At 34.0% G+C, this 19,770-nt stretch overlaps 1 protein-coding gene across 9 annotated transcripts in view; it reads right to left on the bottom strand.

Annotated features, from left to right (window-relative positions):
• The window catches only part of POT1 (protection of telomeres 1), a 114,608-nt gene that overhangs the window by 27,117 nt on the left and 67,721 nt on the right, over positions 1–19,770 (bottom strand). For all 9 annotated transcript variants that reach the window (XM_050785048.1, XM_050785047.1, XM_050785049.1 and 6 more), the window contains 4 exons: positions 13,572–13,862; positions 9,176–9,331; positions 3,271–3,437; positions 2,138–2,217 (listed from right to left, as the gene is read on the bottom strand). In XM_050785048.1, coding sequence (XP_050641005.1) covers positions 2,138–2,217; positions 3,271–3,437; positions 9,176–9,331; positions 13,572–13,862 — 694 coding nt within the window. The remainder of the gene's footprint in view (positions 1–2,137; positions 2,218–3,270; positions 3,438–9,175; positions 9,332–13,571; positions 13,863–19,770) is intronic.

Here is a 19,770-nt window from a genome sequence, read left to right as displayed (position 1 = left end):
AAAGGAAAAAGAGATTGTAAAAAGTATAATTACAAATTATATTGTCTCCAAGTGATTGTCATTTGAACTAAATCAGTTTCCTCATGGTAGTTCAAGTAATCATACACTAGGCCACAATGTTATCACGAAGGTGTTAGCATTTTAAAATAAGTAGAGTTTTAAAACAGAGATAATGAAGAAAATAAATGTAAAGTACATACCAAAAAATCAAAAAGCCTGCATTTGAATTTGTCTTGCTTTATCATCAGTTAACAGCTAAGTAACCATGGACAAATTATATGATATCCATCCATCGAAGCCTCAGTTTCCCATTGTTAAAAGGAGACAGAATAATTCATCTCATAGGATTGCTGTTAGAATTAAATAATAATGCGGCCAGGTGCGGTGGCCCACGCCTGTAATCCCAGCACTTTGGGAGGCCAAGGCAGGTGGATCACGAGGTCAGGAGATCGAGACCATCCTGTCTAACATGGTGAAACCCCGTCTCTACTAAAAATTAAAAAAAAAAAATTTAGCTGGGTGCGGTGGCGGGTGCCTGTAGTCCCAGCTTCTACTCGGGAGGCTGAGGCAGGAGAAAGGCGTGAACCCAGGAGGCGGAGCTTGCAGTGAGCCGAGATGGCGCCACCTCACTCCAGCCTGGGTGACACAGCAAAACTCCATCTCAAAAAACACACAAATAAACAAACAAAAGAATTAAATAATGCCTGCAGGCACTTACATGCCTACCAAGAAATGTATGTTAATTTTCATGCTTATCATTATTGGGATGGAAAGAGAATAAATCTCATAAAACGATTTTTTGGATCACAGCAAGGTAGGAGTTAGGTAGAAAATAAAACAAAAACAAAAAAAAAACAAAACAAAAACAAAGAAACGTGACCTAAATTCCAGGTCCCAAAATGCAGATGTAGAAATTCAGACAGGCCAGGCATGGTGGCTAACACCTGTAATTCCAGAATTTTGGGAGCCTAAGGCAGGAGGACTGCTTGAGACCAGGAGACCAGGAGGTTGAGACAGGCCTGGAACAATATATAGTGAGATCCTGTTTCTACCAAAAATAAAAAATTAAAAGAGTAAAAAAAGCCAGGTGTGTTGGCATGTGCAGGACTACAAGTCCTTGCTACTCAGGAGGCTGAGGCAGGAGGATATCGCTTGAGCCCAGGAGTTTGAAGCTGCAGTGAGCTATGATCCTGCCACTGCATTCCAGCCTGGTCGCCAGAGCAAGACAATGTCTCTTAAACAAACAAAAACGGCCGGGCGCGGTGGCTCAAGCCTGTAATCCCAGCACTTTGGGAGGCCGAGACGGGCGGATCACGAGGTCAGGAGATCGAGACCATCCTGGCTAACACGGTGAAACCCCATCTCTACTAAAAAATACAAAAAACTAGCCGGGCGAAGTGGCGGGCGCCTGTGGTCCCAGCTACTCGGGAGGCTGAGGCAGGAGAATGGCGTAAACCCGGGAGGTGGAGCTTGCAGTGAGCTGAGATCCGGCCACTGCACTCCAGCCTGGGCGACAGAGCCAGACTCCGTCTCAAAAAAAAAAAAAAAAAAAAAAAAAAAAAAAAAAAAACAAACAAAAACCCAGAAATTAAGACAAAGTGGTAAAAGAAAAAACAATGCACACTGAAAGCTTTCAAGTTCAGATTTAACTAGTCATCTATTCAAGTAGACAATATTAGAAGGACATATTCCACTGTTTGTTAATATTTTGTATTTAGATACCTGCTTAATTCAATAAAGACTAGAAACTATGTATACATCTAACATATGTATGAGCAAAAAGTATTTGGGCCATGTGAAATAAGTGGCAAAAACAATCTTTGTTCCCTTTAAAAACTGACAAGCAAAATAGTTGTCTATGAAATCAATACAGATTTTCTTGTGAATACAAACACATATTATGTATATATCATAATCAAGTAATCACCACCACCCAATTTGAAAATGTAATTACATAATTTAGGAAGAAACCATGTTTACTTTTTGGCATAGGATACAGATAAAGATTTTAGTATGTTCCTTTACTACATGAAATTTTTAATAAGAGAGACAAAGAGAAGACATTAAAAATAATTATGTTGATAAAGCTATTTTATTTAGCAAGAACTAAACTGTCAATGTTAAAGGTTGTCCTTACTTGGAAAGCTGTCATCAGGTTCTGATTGACAGATAACATCTGAATGCTGATTGGCTGTCAAATTTGCAGATTCTAAATCCCTATAATTGAAAGAATACAATTTCAAATTGCATAAAACAAAGTCAATATAGTAAATTTAGCTGTACCCACAAAATCCAGAAATTCATTGATATTGTATATAAAATTCTGTGTGTATAAACATTCTTCAGTAAAGGATCTGTTGCTTTCATCAAATTTTCTGAGGGTTCAAATTAAAAAGCTGAGTTTAGAAAGATACAAGTGAAACAGGGCAATGACAAAATAATACAAACAAAAATAAACTAGGAATTTAACGGATGGCATTCTGGGTCAGAACAATCTAACTCTAGATTCAAGAAGCTAAATACTATGTTGCTATATATGGCAATGATATTAAAATCAGTGAAACTGATATAAAAGTAATAAAACAGAAGCTAATTTAAAGTCACACTGATTTCAATGAATTAAAATTTAGACAAAATTTATTTAAATTTACTGAACAGTATGTTTTCTCTTTGAAGATATGAAGACTTTTTAAATTTCTAGAATATTGACCAAAATGCTTCTGCACACAGTACTCGCTAGGAATACCTTGGGAAAAAGAGATCTAAATATATAGCAGGTTTAAGATACTATTTACTTTCTGGCACATGTAAAAGTTTTAAAAATGTTTTTAAAAGGTTTAAAAGAGAGTGATACACCAAAACATGTGTTACCTATTTAATCAGTGGCACATCAGAAATATATTTTTTTCATGAAAGAATTAAATATTTTTGGAATCTTAGATATGTATCAAATTTTCTAAACTTTAGCTAAGGTCTAGTTTCCACTGTATGTTGCTGTACTTGCAGAGTGTGGTAAATGATAGAAAAGAAGCAAGAGTGTAAAAGCCAGATTCTAACAGTTGGAAAACTTCAACTATAACCTTGGCTCTGCTACTACTTAGCTATATGAGCCTGTAATCATTTGATTTCTTTCATTCGGCTCATCTGTTTAAAAACATGGCGAATGGCACAAAAGGCTAGGGAACCTATCAGAAACCCCAGGAACAATATTATCTTAGAAATCGGCTTAATCAATACCTTATTTACATTTTCTAAAAATTAAAAGCTTACTTTTTCAGTTGATCCACATCAGAGTTAGTTTCTGGCAAGACCCTGATTCCCCGACCATAACTGGTACCTCCATGAAGATGAAACTCTAAACTTAACATTGTCTGATTCTCCGAATTCATTGATTGAAGTTTGGTATGAAGGCTATAGATTCTAAGAAAGCTTCCAACCTAAAAATAGATAATTTGTTATTTGGAAAGCGAGGAAAATAAAACTTTAATAACCAATGTGGGGCAATGAGGGCACTGACCAATCAGGAAATATACTAAAGTATCTGCAAAGTATGCTATACGAGTATGGCTGAGTAACAGCTGCATGGAAACTGTATCAAAACTAAATATATGGACATGTGCATGCCTAAGCATGTATGCACACACATACATATACACACACATTCAACTGTAAGAGATATTTTCATTTCAGACATATTAAAATGTGAAAAAAAACTGTGTCTTAGCATCAATAAAATACAATGGTTAAGAAACCCATTACCTAAATGGAATTCAAGCCCTCTATTTGACTAAAGTTTCTGAAAATGCTTTGCTTTAACCAGTTTAAGACTTAATTAAATATGATCCCCAAGATACTGTCATTATGAGAATACTAAGAAGAAATTTTAAATGTGGTACTATCAAAAAATAATAAACATCTTCCATCTTACAAGTTCTATGGAAAAAAACTTTTGCATTTGTGCCTGCACCACCACAGTGTGAAACACTCTGTGAGTTCAAATATGAGTTATCAGAGTTTTGAAATAAATGTTCTATAGTTAATCTCAGATGTTTTGCTAAACTTAGTCTACAAATATCTTTAATTATAGACCACTGAGATTTTTCTTTTAATGGAGATGTCAAATGAGAGAGATGCAGAATGCTATTCAAATATATTGACACCTACCTAAAAGAAGCTATATAACCTAAATCACATTTACATTTATGAAGAAAGATTTAGAAGCAAAAGGAGTTACAAACAAGGAAATTTAATTCATTTGTATAAAAATAGCACTCCTGACTATTGGGTGACTACAGAGATACCACTTTTTTTGACCCCACAAGTTCAGGATTGAATAACAGACATCTTAAATAACAAAAAAAAAAGCAATATAGGTTAAATATTCTTTATCTGAAACACTTGAAACCAGAAGTGTTTCAGATTTCAGATGTTTACGGATTTTGGAATATCTGCATATACATAATGAGATATCTTAGGGATGAGACCCAAGTCTAAACATGAAATTCATTTATGTTTCACATATATGTCATATACATAACCTGAAGGTAATTTTCGATAACATTTTCAATTATTTTGTGCATGACACAAAGTTTTTGTACACTGAATAACTGGAAAGCAAAGGGGTCACTATCTTATACTGGCACTCAAAAAGGTTTGCATTTAGAATTCTGGACTTTTAGATCATGGAGGCTCAATCCTATAAAGGGAAACATTAAAAAAAAAAAAAAAAAAAGATGAGCAGCAAATCAGGTTTCCAATTCTGCTTATTGTAGCTTCTCTTAATTTTATTTCCCCTCATTACTCTTTATTTCTGATGGAGGATATCAGCAAAGGAGGTAAGGAGAAAACCCACTCTCCCAGGTGCTACTCTTTCATTCCTAAGGATCTTTTTTCCCATCCAGTCATGGGTTTTATGAGGAGCAGATAAGATACAAGCCTTTTCTTTGACCTCTTTCGCTGACATCTGTATCACAGCCAGGGAGTAGTATAAAGAAACTTAAAGAAGAAAAGCACAGAAAGAAAAAACTAATTTTCCTCATAGTCTTCAAAGTGAGATATTGGAAAAAACATAAAAATTTCTAGTTTTATCTCATTCTTTTTGACTTATTTTGTGATTCTTTTAAAATATGTGTGTGTATATATGTATATATAAATATATTAGTATAGCACATGTATGTATGATCTACAAAGGATTTGAAAGAAGGCCTAAACATATGGAGAAAGACATTCATACACAAAAAACTTTTGATACTACAAAAATGATAATTTCCTCCAAATTAAATATTAAATTCTATGCAATTCAATCAAAATTCCCAGAAGGTTTCGTGGAATCTGAAAAGCTAATCCAAAAACATATACAAAAGAGACTAGTCAAATCAATTTTAAAGAATATGAGAGGGGGGCTTTACCCTATCAAAAAATACATAAAGAAAAAGGATAATAAACATAGGTATACATACAAACCTACATATGGAGACATAGAGAGGGAGCTGGGGAGCAAAAAAAAAAAAAAAAAAAAAAAAACAAGAGCAGGCAGGGGCTCAAAGTCAAAGGTTTGATGCGTAGAGTTTTATTTCCTAAAACTTAAAAGTGTCTGAGATAAATGTGGCAAAACATTTAAAAATAAGGTGAACACATGGGTGTTTATTATACTATCTTGTCTACTAGAGTATTTTTTAATATAACAAAATTTTGAGGCCAAGATACAAGTTATTCACATAAAGATAAGTTGTTATTATCAAAAATTCCTTATGGAGGCAGCATTGTATTTTTTTAAAAGCTTGACTAAAAATACTACAAAATGTGCCAGATGCTCTATTATAAAAAACAAGTATTGGTTAATCTTGTCAGTATTAAGATTCCAAAAATACAAATGAAACATCAACCAAAAAATTATAAAAATATAGTTTAAAAAATGATGATAGATGTCTATTTAAATACAGAAACACTAAAAAAAAAAAAAAAAAAAAAAAAAAAAAGCAAAGTAAATATAGCTAGTAAGAAAAGACTATCCCTTTAGAAATAATCAACCGATTCCTCATAAACTGTCAAGAATTTCTCTTCAGGTTTATTATTTTTAATTCCCTGAATATGTCTCAAAATAGCCAATCAAATCACAGTTGTTGAACTACTGAAGGCCAAAACATAATTATGACCATGTATATTTTATAATTAACAATTGTCTCTGGTTAAGAGTAGGGACTTAGAAAGTAAAGCTTTAGTTTCTAGACAAAATATTTGAAATCTCAGTTAACGTGACTGGATCTGTGTAAAATGTTTAAGGGAATGACATAACAAAAAGCGAGATTCAGAAAATAGTTAAGGGCAATTCAGGCTCTAAAATGTATTGCTTGTAGATGTTGACTGTATTATATCCTATAATTGCATTATACTGTCCTCTTTATTAAAATAAAAACACATTTTTTCCTGCTCCTATACAACAAAAGTCTTTCGCACTGGTTCCAGGTATTTTTATATAAAAATGTAATTTTAAACAGTTGTCTTGAAAGTACCAAGAAGAATTCATTTATATCAATGTCAAGTGAGTGAAGAGTTCCTAAATCAAGAAGAAATGTTACAGAGGTTGTCAGAAAACAAATAAATGTGATGTCAATGTGTATTAAATAAAAATCTAAAGTTATATTATGTACACAGAGAAAAATCATTTTCATTTTTATACTGCATTGCAGACAAGTAATATAATGCCATGATATCTTTATAGAAAACACAGTGCCATATATTTTCTTAATTATGTGTGCTCATATCACCCTCTAGTGGGCAAAATAAAGCAGACCATAAAAAAGGAAAAAAGAATCTGGAAAAAAAATCCACAGCATTCACAGATTCATTCATTCAGCAGCAGCTCTTACTTACTTCATCCTCACTACGGGGAAAGCACTGTGATAGGTGCTGCTCAGGACTAAGACAAGAAAAGCAGGAAAAGCAGAAACAGAAAGACCTATGTTGGAAGACCTATGTCTGGAAGCAGTATAGGGAAAGAGAAGAGAATTAAATGGCAAAGGAAGGTATGTAGAGTGTGGAACTAAGGTGAATCTAAAATGTAAATTCATTTTGTTTATGAAAGAACTATATGAAAAAACCTCCAGAACTGAACTTATCATTATATTTAATTTTGAAATAAACTAATCAATGTAGATAATATCTTTCAGGGAAATAACGTCAAAAATATATCCTCAACAGTCAGTGTTTTCTGATATGTCACAGAGGTATGTGCATGCATATATACACACTTACAGATGATAAAATACAGTCACTATTTTCCTGGATCCTAGATTTAATCTAATTTATTGATTTGAGTTGGGTAAACTTGTTTTGTTGTTGTTGTTGTTTATTTTTTCTGTAACCTAGAACAGTGTTGATGGTGAACTTATTTGTAATACAATGTAGAATGGATATATTTGCTACTCCATGGCCACTCATTTATAAAGGAAATTGGGCACTGAAATTCAGATCTTCACTCTTCTTTTAACTTCCTATTAGTAGACTAGAAGATATTTGTGATGTAGATCCCTTCCATTTAATGCTTTAAAGGATTAGCTCTGCAAAGAGACATTGTGGATTCAAACACTGGCTTCATCCAGATAGGGACAGGAGGCAGGGAAATTTTAGGTAGAAGAGGGCAGATCCCCAGCAAGGACCCTGCTCTCAAGCTGAAAAGCCATGGCCCAAAGTGAGAACTTACATCCCTATTTTCCTGCTCAAATGTTGTCTTTTCCAAAACTACCCAGGGCCCACCCCACCTGCCATCCTGTGCCCATGAAAACCCCAGGCTCAGCCAGCAGAGGGAAGAGAGGCAGCTGGCCATCAGAGACTATGGCTGGATGTCAGAGAGAAGCAGCCTGACTTCAGAGGGACAGCCTGATGGTGTAACCTGGGAGAAGAATCTGGCCCTAGAGGGCTAGACTTCAGGGTAAGACTACCTTCCTGCTCCATCCCCTTTTCACCTCCCCTTTCCACTGAGCCACTTTCATCAGTAATAAAATCCCCTGCATTTACCATCTTCAATTTATTCTTGAGACCTCATTCCTCCCGGGTGCTAGACAAGAGCTCAGGTGCCGCAAGTGTGGTGCGAAAGGCAGTCACAGTTACCCTCCACTGAGTCGTTAACACGTAAGCTGTCCATGGACAGCAGAGCTAAAACAGTACTGTAACACTTCCTCTGCGGCTTCAGGGGTCACCAGCACCCTCTCAGATGCTGCTGTAGGGCCAGTACAGAGTTTGCTTCTGCCCGTGCCCAAAAGCCCTTGCCCTGGCTCCTGCACCTGCTCACCTGCATGCTCCCATTCCTGTGGTCTCAGTGAGTGGAGCTCTCCCCTGCCAGCACTGAAGTGGCTGGCTAGTTCCAACACCCATGCACTCCAGTTCCCGCCCATGAAGGGGTAAGGGAAATACCCTGCTTCAATCCAACTAGCTGTGGAATCTTGAACCACTGATTCAACCTTTGAGTGCCTCATTTCACATTTGTAGAATGAGATGACTATCATCACCTATCTTATCAGAGAGTACCAAATGCATATGAAATGCCTAGCAAAGGTTACTCTTATTACTGTATTATTATTTATCATACCATTCTTTACTACAAAAAGTACTTTCAAATAAAAGATATAATAGAGAAAAAAAATTTCCTACAATTTTTAATAGTTAAGTACTGCCATATCTAAACTGTGCACCTTAATGTATTTCAAAAGAAAGCATGCAAATTCTATACATTACACACTATACACACATACCCAATTTGTAATATACATTAGAGGTAATTGAACAATTTGTTAAACTAATGAAAAAAAAGTTATCAGCTACATTCTATCAAACCAGTTTATCAAGCTTAGTCTTTAAGTTAGCAATATTTTATATAGCATTTGTCATTCTGAAGCAGTATTATCTCACACGACAAAATTTTTCTGTACTATTTTCACAGTAAAATTATGTATACCTTTAAGATATTTAAGAAAGATTATTTTAAAAATTCCTCTAACGCATTAAATTTATCTTTTAATAATTTATTGTAACATACATTTTACAACTTAAAAATCAAAGAAATAAATATAATTTCTAGACTGTACCACCTACACATGTAACCATATATAAAAAATTTACATAAGCAAAAATCACTATAATTTATAAAAACATAAAATATTTTCCTACTCAACATCACCTTCAGAGATCTTGCCACATGAACATGGTTATCGTAGACTAAAATGTCTATTGTCAGATTTTGTAGCCGATGGATGTGACTTAAATCACCTTCAAGAACAAGGTCTTGTATTAAGACTCTCCAAGATGGAAATGGTGTCCTGGTGCCATCCCATACCTGCCATAAGAGAGTAGAGTAGTTTTATGATCCTTTAGAAAAAATGCTTGTGCTAAAAAGTTTTTTCCTGGTAATAGTACTTAAAAGTAATTAAACGTATGCCTCTGAATATTGGCACTATTTTAAATATGACATTATTTTCTGATTGTAAAAGAACTACATATGAACTATGGGTAATGTGGAAAATGTAGAAGAATGTAAAGAAGAAAAAGAGTCACACTGCCATAAGCCCAGACTAAATATTCCTGAGTCAAGTGTTTTTATACAATAAAAACAAACCAAAATGGTCTTGAAAAACACTCATATGTATTAAAACATTTTTGCAAATACAACTAGTAAAATTATGAATGTTCTAAAAATTATAAAAATAATACATTTCTTTGACATTAATCAAATTATTTCTATGAGATTCAGTCTCATTCTTAAATTAGTTGTAAAGCATTATTCTGATGTTTCCATACAAAGAAGTAAATGTTGTAAATTTGAATAATTTCCTTTATATGATGATTTTCTGGTTCACATTATGCTTTTTGTTCTCCAAACCATATTACAGATGAGACATACAAACTACCTACCAGCTCTGGCTATAAATGACGCCTGTTTATTAAAAAAAAAAAAAAAAAAAAAAAAAAACCATAAAACAAAACACAAAAGATAAGGCTGCACCAATATTGTAGATATTAAAACAAATAGAATATATACACTTAGAGAAAATTCAATTTGAGAATACTGCTCAGAAAAATAATTTATATAATATTAACAGAATAGAGAAAAATGTGGAATGATGCCAGATCAACAAATTTATTGAATTATATTTAATGCAAATGATTGGTGTACCATGGCTACTGAAAAATTAAAATGAATGCACTGTGGTTAGTAAAAAAGCTACCAACATTAATATTGTGCCCAGGTTGAGATGGAAAATGATTATACTATTTCGTATGTAATCAGACGTTATTTCGAGTAATGTCTAGCTCCTCCGTTTTTAAAAAATAAAATTTAAAAATTATTTCTGACATGTAAGAAAATCAATGTATGGAAAAAAAATCACTCATAATTCTATTTCCCAGAGACGAAAACAGTAAAATGTTGCTTTATAGGCCTCCCAATATATTTTTCTATGTACATATACATTTTTAGTGTGTAAATGAAACTACAGTATCACTAAATAGACTATCATGAAATTCTATCTCAACAAGTACATGTCTATAATATCATTTTATGGTTACACAGTATTTTATGGTGACATTTACAATGTTATTTTATGGTCATCCTACATAAATAGTGTACACAATTTTCTATTGTTAGTATTGGGGCTTTTTCTGATTTTTCTACTGTATTCTCATTTTTTATACTGTAAGAAAGATAAATATATCCTTTTAAGTGTACCTTTATAAATATTTTAAATTATTTCCTTAAGATAATGAAAATAAAATTGCTGAGTTGAAAGGTACAAAAAGACTTTTGAGGTTTACTTTTAAATTGTCATAAGAAAGGCTTTAACTAATTCTTTTCTTTTTTTAAATTATACTTTAAGTTTTGGGATACATGTGCAGAATGTGCAGGTTTGTTACATAGGTATACACGTGCCATAAGGGCTTGCTGCACCCATCAACCCATCATCTACATTAGGTATTTCTCCTAATGCTATCTCTTCCCTAGCCCCCTAACCCCCAACAGGCCCTGGTGTGTGATGTGTTCTCATTGTTCAACTCCCAGTTATGAGTGAGAACATGCGGTGTTTGGTTTTCCATTTTTGTGTTAGTTGGCTGAGAATGATGGTTTCTAGCTTCATCCATGTCCCTGCAAAGGATGCGAACTGATCCTTTTTTTGGCTGCATAGTATTTCATGGTGTATATGTGACACATTTTCTTAATCCAGTCTATCATTCATGGGCATTTGGGTTGGTTCCAAGTCTTTGCTATTGTGAATAGTGCTGCAATAAACATACAATGTGCATGTGTCTTTATAGCAGAATGATTTATAATCATTTGGGTATATACCCAGTAATGGGATTGCACTGTCAAATGGTATTTCTGGTTCTAGATTCTTGAGGAACTGCCACACTATCTTCCACAATGGTTCAACTAATTTACACTCCCACCAACAGTGTAAAAGTGTTCCCATTTCTCCACATCCTCTCCAGCACCTGTTGTTTCCTGACTTTTTAATGATTGCCATTCTAACTGGTGTGAGGTGGTATCTCATTGTGATTCTGATTTGCATTTCTGTAATGACCAGTGATTATGAACTTTTTTTCCTATGTCTGTTAGCCGCACAAAGGTCTTCTTTTGAGGAGTATCTGTTCGTATTCTTCGCCCACATTTTAATGGAGTTGTTTTTTTCTTGTAAATTAGTTTAAGTTCCTTGTAGATTCTGGATATTAGCCCTTTGAAAGATGGACAGATTGCAAAAATGTTCTCCCATTCTGTAGGTTGCCTGTTCACTCTGATGATAGTTTCTTTTGCTGTGCAGAAGCTCTTTAACTTAACTAGATCCATTTGTCAATTTTGGCTTTTGTTGTCATTGCTTCTGGTGTTTTAGTCATGAAGTCTTTGCCCATGCCTATGTCCTGAATGTATTGCCTAGGTTTTCTTCTAGGGTTTTTATGGTTTTAGGGCTTATGTTTAAGTCTTTAACCCATCGTGAGTTAATTTTTGTATAAGGTGTAAGGAAGGGGTCCAGTTTCAGTTTTCTGCATATGGCTAACCAGTTTGCCCAACACCACTTTATTAAATAGGGAATCCTTTCCCCATTGCTTGTTTTTGTCAGGTTTGTCAAAGATCAGATGATTGCAGATGTGTGGTGTTATTTCTGAGGCCTCTGTTGTGTTCCATTGGTCTATATATCTGTTTTGGTAGTAGTACAATGCTTTTTTGGTTACTGTAGCCTTGTAGTATAGGTTGAAGCCAGGCAGCGTGATGCCTCTAGCTTTATTCTTTTTGCTTAGGATTGTCTTGGGTATATGGGCTCTTGGGCTCTTTATTGACTTTTCAGTGTTATATTTTAAACTAACACTTACATGACAGTTGTTTTCACTTGTCCAAAAAAGTTATCTATTACAATGGGATGCAGGTATATGTTTTGTTTCTGTAGAGAGAAAATGTAGACTCAACTATTTCAGCTAAAATTTGGCACATTTTATCTTAGAATTTAAGAATTTTCTAAAAACATAGTCAAAAGATAGAATATTCCTCACTGCATAGTAGTAGAGTCCTTGTCATAGTAAGTGTTCAGTTGTTAGCAAATGCTCATTTGTTAAGAACATCACATTTGCCAGAGAGTATGACTGGCTGACCTAAGATTCATTCTAACTTTGTTTGATTTTATATTACTTTTGTTTCAGCTTTATCATATTTGACTTATTTAACTTTCTGTATGGCATATATTTACAACTTTCTCATAGTATTCCATGTGTATATGAATGTGCTATTTTCAACTGCTAGAACTTTATATTTTTTTCAATGATTGCTAACTTCTCTGTTCTTTAATATGGGCAAGGTATAAATGATAATGCTAAACCCCAAGACTTGTCCAAGTGCCACTGCACTCCATTTCCTGCCCTATTATTCCAAAGAGAGTATCGAGAAATAACCATAGGAGCAGGCCTGAAGAGGCATTTGTTTAAATGTATCCTCCACAGGATGTCCAGGCAAGAAAAACAGACATTCACCTTCTCCAGAAGTTATTCTCTAAACTGGGATAGGTGTAAACAGAGATTTGATGGGTCTTAAGTTACTTTTTTATCTTGCTGATTTAAAAGCAAAACACAGTAATATAAAATGCTTCAAAACTATCCACGGTATGACTATGAAGTAGGCAGTGAAAGATATAAGAAGAGAACCCAACATCAAGGGGACAAAAAAGTAAATAAATGAGAGGGAAGGTGACCTTGACAGGGAAACAGAAATATTCATGTATGGGACTACAAACTATGAAATAATAGAAAACAAGTCTACATATTATTACTACTAAAATAAAAAAATGCATAAGTCATACTATATTTAACATGTAGATCTGATAACACTAGAAGGAAAGTGTAAAACAGGAACGAAAGAAAAATTTTAGAGAGGTGCAAGAGTAGAGCTGCATGAATATCAAAGCTCATCAAAAATAGTTAAAATCTAAGTTCCTAATACACTGTATGCATATTTGTCTCATCAGAAAGCTGAAACATAAGCTCTTTACAGACATATAAGTGTTGCTAACTTATAATTTCCAGTATTAAAAAATATGTACCTTTAGAAGAAATGATGCTCCATCCACTTCTGCTTTGCCCAAGAGCTGACAAGTCAGGTCAAAATACTGCATTGGCTGCACATCACACAATTTTAGTAATGTCCAAGACGGTGACATATGAGTAGATGCCCAAACACGTAAAGTTTCTACCATTTTGTGGTCCTCAGTAGTGAAGTTAAAATACTTGCTTGAAGTGCGAGGTATGATAGGGGCTCCCAAAGTTCCCTCAAACGTCAAAGATGCAAAGCCAGAGCTGGTGATACCCTGAGTCTCCTTTTTATATACTTGAATCTAAGAAAGTAGGGCAAAGTAGAAAAGAGATACAAATAAAATAGCTTACTGATGCAGAATCTATGAACTGAAGAAATTGGAAAGATTATCAATTTTGCCAGCATAATTAAGAGAGGGCATTTTTTAAAAACTATTTTTATTTAATTAGCATATGAAATTCTACTCTCACGTGCTGGTGCTACACTAAGATACATAAGTATCATGGACACTGTGAACCTCCATGCAAAATTCACTTACATTTTTGAAAGAGCTAGGTGGTGGTCTCCCTAATCCTATCAAGCTTGCAGTTTTACATTTTATTAGTTTTTTTTATTAAGGTGTAATTTATACAAGGAAAAAGGATCATAAATGACAGTGACTTATGAATATTACAGAAAAGACTAGAACACTTGAAATATGAGAATATAAAGTGAATAAAATGAAGCTCAGGCTAGGGTTTAATCAGAGTGACTGAGAGCACTGAGATATGCCATAAGCTCTTTTGCTTTCTGAATTTGGGGGCTGTTATCAGAGGCACACACATTTATATTGCTATATCTTCATGAAGAGACCCCTTTGTCTTTATGAAAAGCTCCTTCCAAAACTCTCTCATAGTAATATAGTTATTTCATTTCCCTTATGTTTACTTAGTACTTTTTTTTTTACAGCTTTAGTTCTAACTTTTTAGGTCTTCATATTTAAAGTGCACTTCTTGTAGGTAGCATATATTTGGTTCCTGATTTTTTTTGTTCAGTCAATCTTTCCCTTGCAAATGGAAATTAGTCCATTCACAGAAAGGCAGTTATTAACATGGCCATATTTGAGTCTACTATCTTGTTTTCCTTTTTTTCCACGCTTCTTGCTTTTTAGCTTCTTTGTGTTTTTTAAACTTTTTTTTTTCTATTGTTCCTTTCTTGTTTTCCTTTTGGAATTCTTATTAGTGCTCCACTTCCTTCTTCTTGGCTATGAATAAATCTTTAACTTTTCAATGTCTACTTGGAAATCAATATTGTTCTACTATGTACTTTCTACTTTCCATTTCATACTTGCTACTTCCTATTTCATGCATTCTACTTCACAAATATAACTTTTCACTGATAGAATTCCATTCACTCATCCCACCCATCCTTTGTGTTACTGTTGTAGTATTTTTTCTACATATTTTATAAACTCCACCATGTAATATTACCAGTTTTGCTTTAAATAGGCATTTATCTTGTAATTAAATTCTGGAAAGAAATAAAAACATTCTGTTTACATATTTACTATTTTTTTCCATCATTTCTTGTATTTTTGTCACTTCTTAACTATCCAGCTTCTAGTTGCTAGCATTCCTCTTTGGCCTGAATATCATTCTTTTGCATTAATGCTATGCAGATATGCTGGCCATGGACTATCTCATTTTTCCTTTATATAAAATGTTTATTTCACTCTTATTCCTGAAGAATGTATTTGCTGGATATAAAATTCTGTGTGAACAAATTTTTTTCTATCACCATGTACAAATTATTTCTTTGTTCTCTGGGTGTCATTGTCTCTGGTAAAAAGTGAAAGATGACTGGTATCATTGTTCTCCAACAATGTATCATTTATTCTCCAGTTGATTTCAAGATTTTTCTCTTTTTCAATGGTATCACTATCTTTTGTTTGGATATGCTTTTCTTTGTGCATACCCTGCATAAAGTACATTTAAGTCTTTGTTTTTCCTCAAATTTGGGGAAATTCTGGTCCTTATTTCTATAAATATTTTATTTCCCTTCACCCGCTCTTCTCTTGCATCCTAAATTACATGTAACATTTGATATTGTTCCATAGGTCCTTACAGTCTATTAATTTTTATTTAATCCTTGTTCTTCAGATTAGGTAGTTTCTAATGATTTGTCATCAATTTAACTCATATCTGATCTTAGCCCATCCAGTAGATTTTTCTTTTCATTTGTTCTTTTCAGTTCCTGAATTTCTATTTTTTTAAGTTTTCACTTCTCTGCTGAAATTTATCTTTTCACATTCAATTAACATCTTCTTCTAATTCACTGAATGTATTTTTGCTTAATTTCTTTTTAAAAATTATTTTATTTATTTATTTATTTACTTTTGAGAAGGGTCTCGTTCTGTCACTCAGGTTGGAATGCAGTAGTGTAATAATATTTCACTGCAGCCACGACCTCCCGGGCTCAAGGGATCTTCCCACCTCCACTTAATTCTTTGAAAGTCTGTATAATCTGTGCTTTAAAGTTTTTGTTTAATAAAGACAACATTTGGGCTACCATGGAGTTGATTTGGAATGTCTATGCTTTCTTTTTTCTTGACTAGGGGAAACACTTTCTTGTTTTCATGTCTAGTATATCTTTTTTCTTTACTAGACATCATAGATGCTATACTGTAAAGACTCTGAATTATGTTGGCTTCTTCTGACAAACACTGATTTTTGTTCTCGCTGGCCACTGAATTGTTGTCTGGTCATCTTAAACTCATGAATGCTTGTTTTTATGCTTTGTTAGGGTGATCTGTGGAAAGCCCATGATGTTTCCCAAAGTCTTCTACATTGATGGGACTCATCCTGCAAACTCTCTGCGAAGTCTTCTCCGTAGAACTCGTTTTAGGCTTTGACAAAACATGTGTATAACAGGCCTTACTATAAGATGTGATCCTTTGTGAGGTGAGCTACTTTAGGGGGGTGAAACCTTTATATTGCCTCAGCTGAATTTCCACGGTGTTAAATAGTTATTAATAAGTTAATTTCCAAGGTGTTAAATAGTTATTATTTGTCCCTATCTTGGACTTCCAGCACCCCATTACTAGACCTCTAGTATCTGCTTCATGTTCAACCACAATGTTCAACCACAGTTCAAACACACAGCAGCTTTTGTAATCCTTAAGTAGTTCTACCCCACCCTGTGCAGCCTGGTTTTCAACCAAGTATTCAAGTCCACCCCAACCCTGATGGACTTTTAGACATCCCCTTCTGTATAGCTCTTTCCTCTCTGGTTTCTTGTTGTGAAAATTCCAGTTTTCAGCTGCCTTGAACTTTGACTTCAGCTATATCAGGACCACAGCTTGAACTTCAGCTTACTGTGCAGTGGTTGAGAAAATGTCTGTAGGCAGGGATGTGGTCATCATGGGGCTCACTTTAAAAGTTTCTCTTCACTCTCTGATCATAGCTACCCATTGTCCAATGCCTAAAAAACAGTTGCCTCATACGTTTTATGGGTCTTCGTGGCAGCAGGGTTAGTCCAGTACCAGTTAATTTCTCACAATGCGGAAGTTCACTCTGCAGATTCTAACTATACTTGCCTACAACTGATCTATTACCTAACTTTACACTTTTAAATGGATTCTACTTGATGTATATGCTGCTTCTCTTTTATACTCCAATGTCTGATTGATGCTTGGTTCTGTGATCATCATTGTTATTACCAATTCCATGCTCACTAGTGTATACTGTTTACCAAAGCTTGCCTCTGCTGATTATCATAGTAAAACAGAACCAACTTCCAGCTTAGGTGTGTTGGTAGCTTTCACATATCATTTATGAGCAGATCCTCTTTGCTTGAGATTCAAAATATACCTTAATTAGTCTACTTCTATTTCCACCACCACTGTAGTCTAAGGCATCCTCATTTCATGTCTGTAAACTGAAATAGTCTTCTAAAGAATATCTTTGCCTTCATGCTTGTTCTTCAACAACCCATCTGTTATCCACGTGTTACTGAGTAATTTTTTTTCAAAATTTTAACCAATCATTTCATGTGCACATTTAAAACCCTCTAATGACTTCTCATTATACCTAGAGTAAAATCTAAATAACTTACCTACCACAATTTCATCTCGTAACACCTCCCCCATAGCTGACTAAGATCCATGCTAGTCTTCTTTCTGTTTCTCCAATACCACACTCATTCCTATTATAGGGCCTTGGCACCTATAGTGTCATCTGGTGGAAAACGTTTTCCCTCAAATCTCAGTAGGACTTCTCATTATCATCATTTGGGTCTCAATTCTTATGTCTCCTCATTAGAAAGGCCTTTCGTGATTTTGCCTTATTTTATTTATTTATTTATTTATTATTTTTGAGATGGAGTCTCGCTCTGTCGGCCAGGCTGGAGTGTAGTGGTGCGATCTCAGCTCACTGCAACCTCCACCTCCCGGGTTCAAGCAATTCTCCTACCTCAGCCTCCCGAGTAGCTGTGACTACAAGCACCCACCACCACACCCGGCTAATATTTGTATTTTTAGTAGAGATATCGTTTCACCATACTGGCCAGGCTGGTCTCGAACTCCTGATCTTGCAATCCTCCTGCCTAGACCTCCCAAAGTGCTGGGATTACAGGTGTGAGCCACTGTGCCCAGTTGCTTTATTTTCTTTATAGCAACTATCACTACTTGAAATTACTTTGATTTATATGCTTTACTTTTATATTGTCTGCTTCTTTGCATTAAATCAGAAGCCTATACAAAAAAAAAAAAAAAAAAAACAATTTTTGCTGGAAAAAAGAAGAGTAGATCTTGACTCTTGTTTTATGTATATTTTCGCTATGAATTATGATCCTCAAACCGCAATAAGAAAAACAAGAAAAAATAAATTCTGATATCTAAAACAGATGTCTGTACTTAGAATGACCTTGCTCAACTAAAGAAAACAGGGCTATTCAAACAAAGCTAGCGAACTATCAACATAAAGAGTGTAAGGAAGTGCTAGTAGCCCTAAATATGAACATTTCATGAAAACAGAGAAACAACTTTATAGAAAAATATAGTAACCCTAAATCTATACAGCAGCCTCAAAATATATAAAACATAAAATTAAATAAGAAGGCTTAAACCCCAGTAACATTGCTTTAAATTATTAGGCAAAATCGATAGAACTAAAAGAAACAGGCAAATCCTCTATCACAGTAGTCTTTAAAACACAGTTTTCAATAGCTGATAAAATAAGTAGATAAGAAATAAAAAATGATATTGACCATATGGTAGAACATAAAGTAAGCATTCACAAATTTCAAAATACTAAACATTTCAGAGTATGTTTCCTGACCACAATAAACAATAGTAAAAGAAGGTAACTATTAAATGATTTAAATAAATATAAAAAACAAACAATAATCCTATGGAATTGGATTGAATATAACTCTATATATATATTATTTGGATTATCTGAATATAATTCAAATATAAATTCAATATATAAATATATGTTCAATATAATTCAATTTATTCAATAATAATTCAATATATACTCGATGAGTCAATATTTGAATTTTCATATTGATTTCCTCTCTGACTTATGGATTATTTACAAATTATTTATAAACCCATAGATCAGAGATGAAATCAATGATCAATATAAAAATTCAATTATATATTCAACTGAATGGTAATGAAGTTATGACAAATTAAAACCTGCTGGATACAACTAAGGCAGTACTTAAAAAATTTAGTCATAAATGAATATATTACAAAAGAGATGGCTAAATTATTATAGTAGTAAAGTTAATTTTCTACAGTGATAATACTGCATCTTTATATTCATTCACATTTCTCTAGACTGTGAATGGAGCCATGTATGGTCTGTAAGTGTTTGTGTATATAAATTGTTGAAAATCTCCAAAAAATTTTCCAAAATACTTGGTGAAAAAAGTCTGCATGTAAGTGTACCCATGTAGTTCAAAGCTGTGTTGTTCAAGGGGTAACTATATGCTGTTAGAGGTCATGAGATTCTTTACTCCTGTAGCAGGAGACACAATAATGACCTCTCTGGATGGGGATATGAGGGAAGTTTCTAGAGTGTTAGCTATATGAGTATAGTTATATTGTGAATGATGAAATGTTTATCTATTTGCTATTAAATAGTAACTTCCATAAACAATAACAACAACTAAATATGTTTATGAAGGAAGCATGCATTCTTTGAATACAGTATATAGGAAAC

Source organism: Macaca thibetana, chromosome 3 (assembly GCF_024542745.1).
Source record: "Macaca thibetana thibetana isolate TM-01 chromosome 3, ASM2454274v1, whole genome shotgun sequence".
Classification (NCBI taxonomy): Eukaryota; Metazoa; Chordata; class Mammalia; order Primates; family Cercopithecidae; genus Macaca; species Macaca thibetana.
Note: the sequence above shows the minus strand (reverse complement) of the source record. Positions and strands in the feature narration are given on the sequence as shown.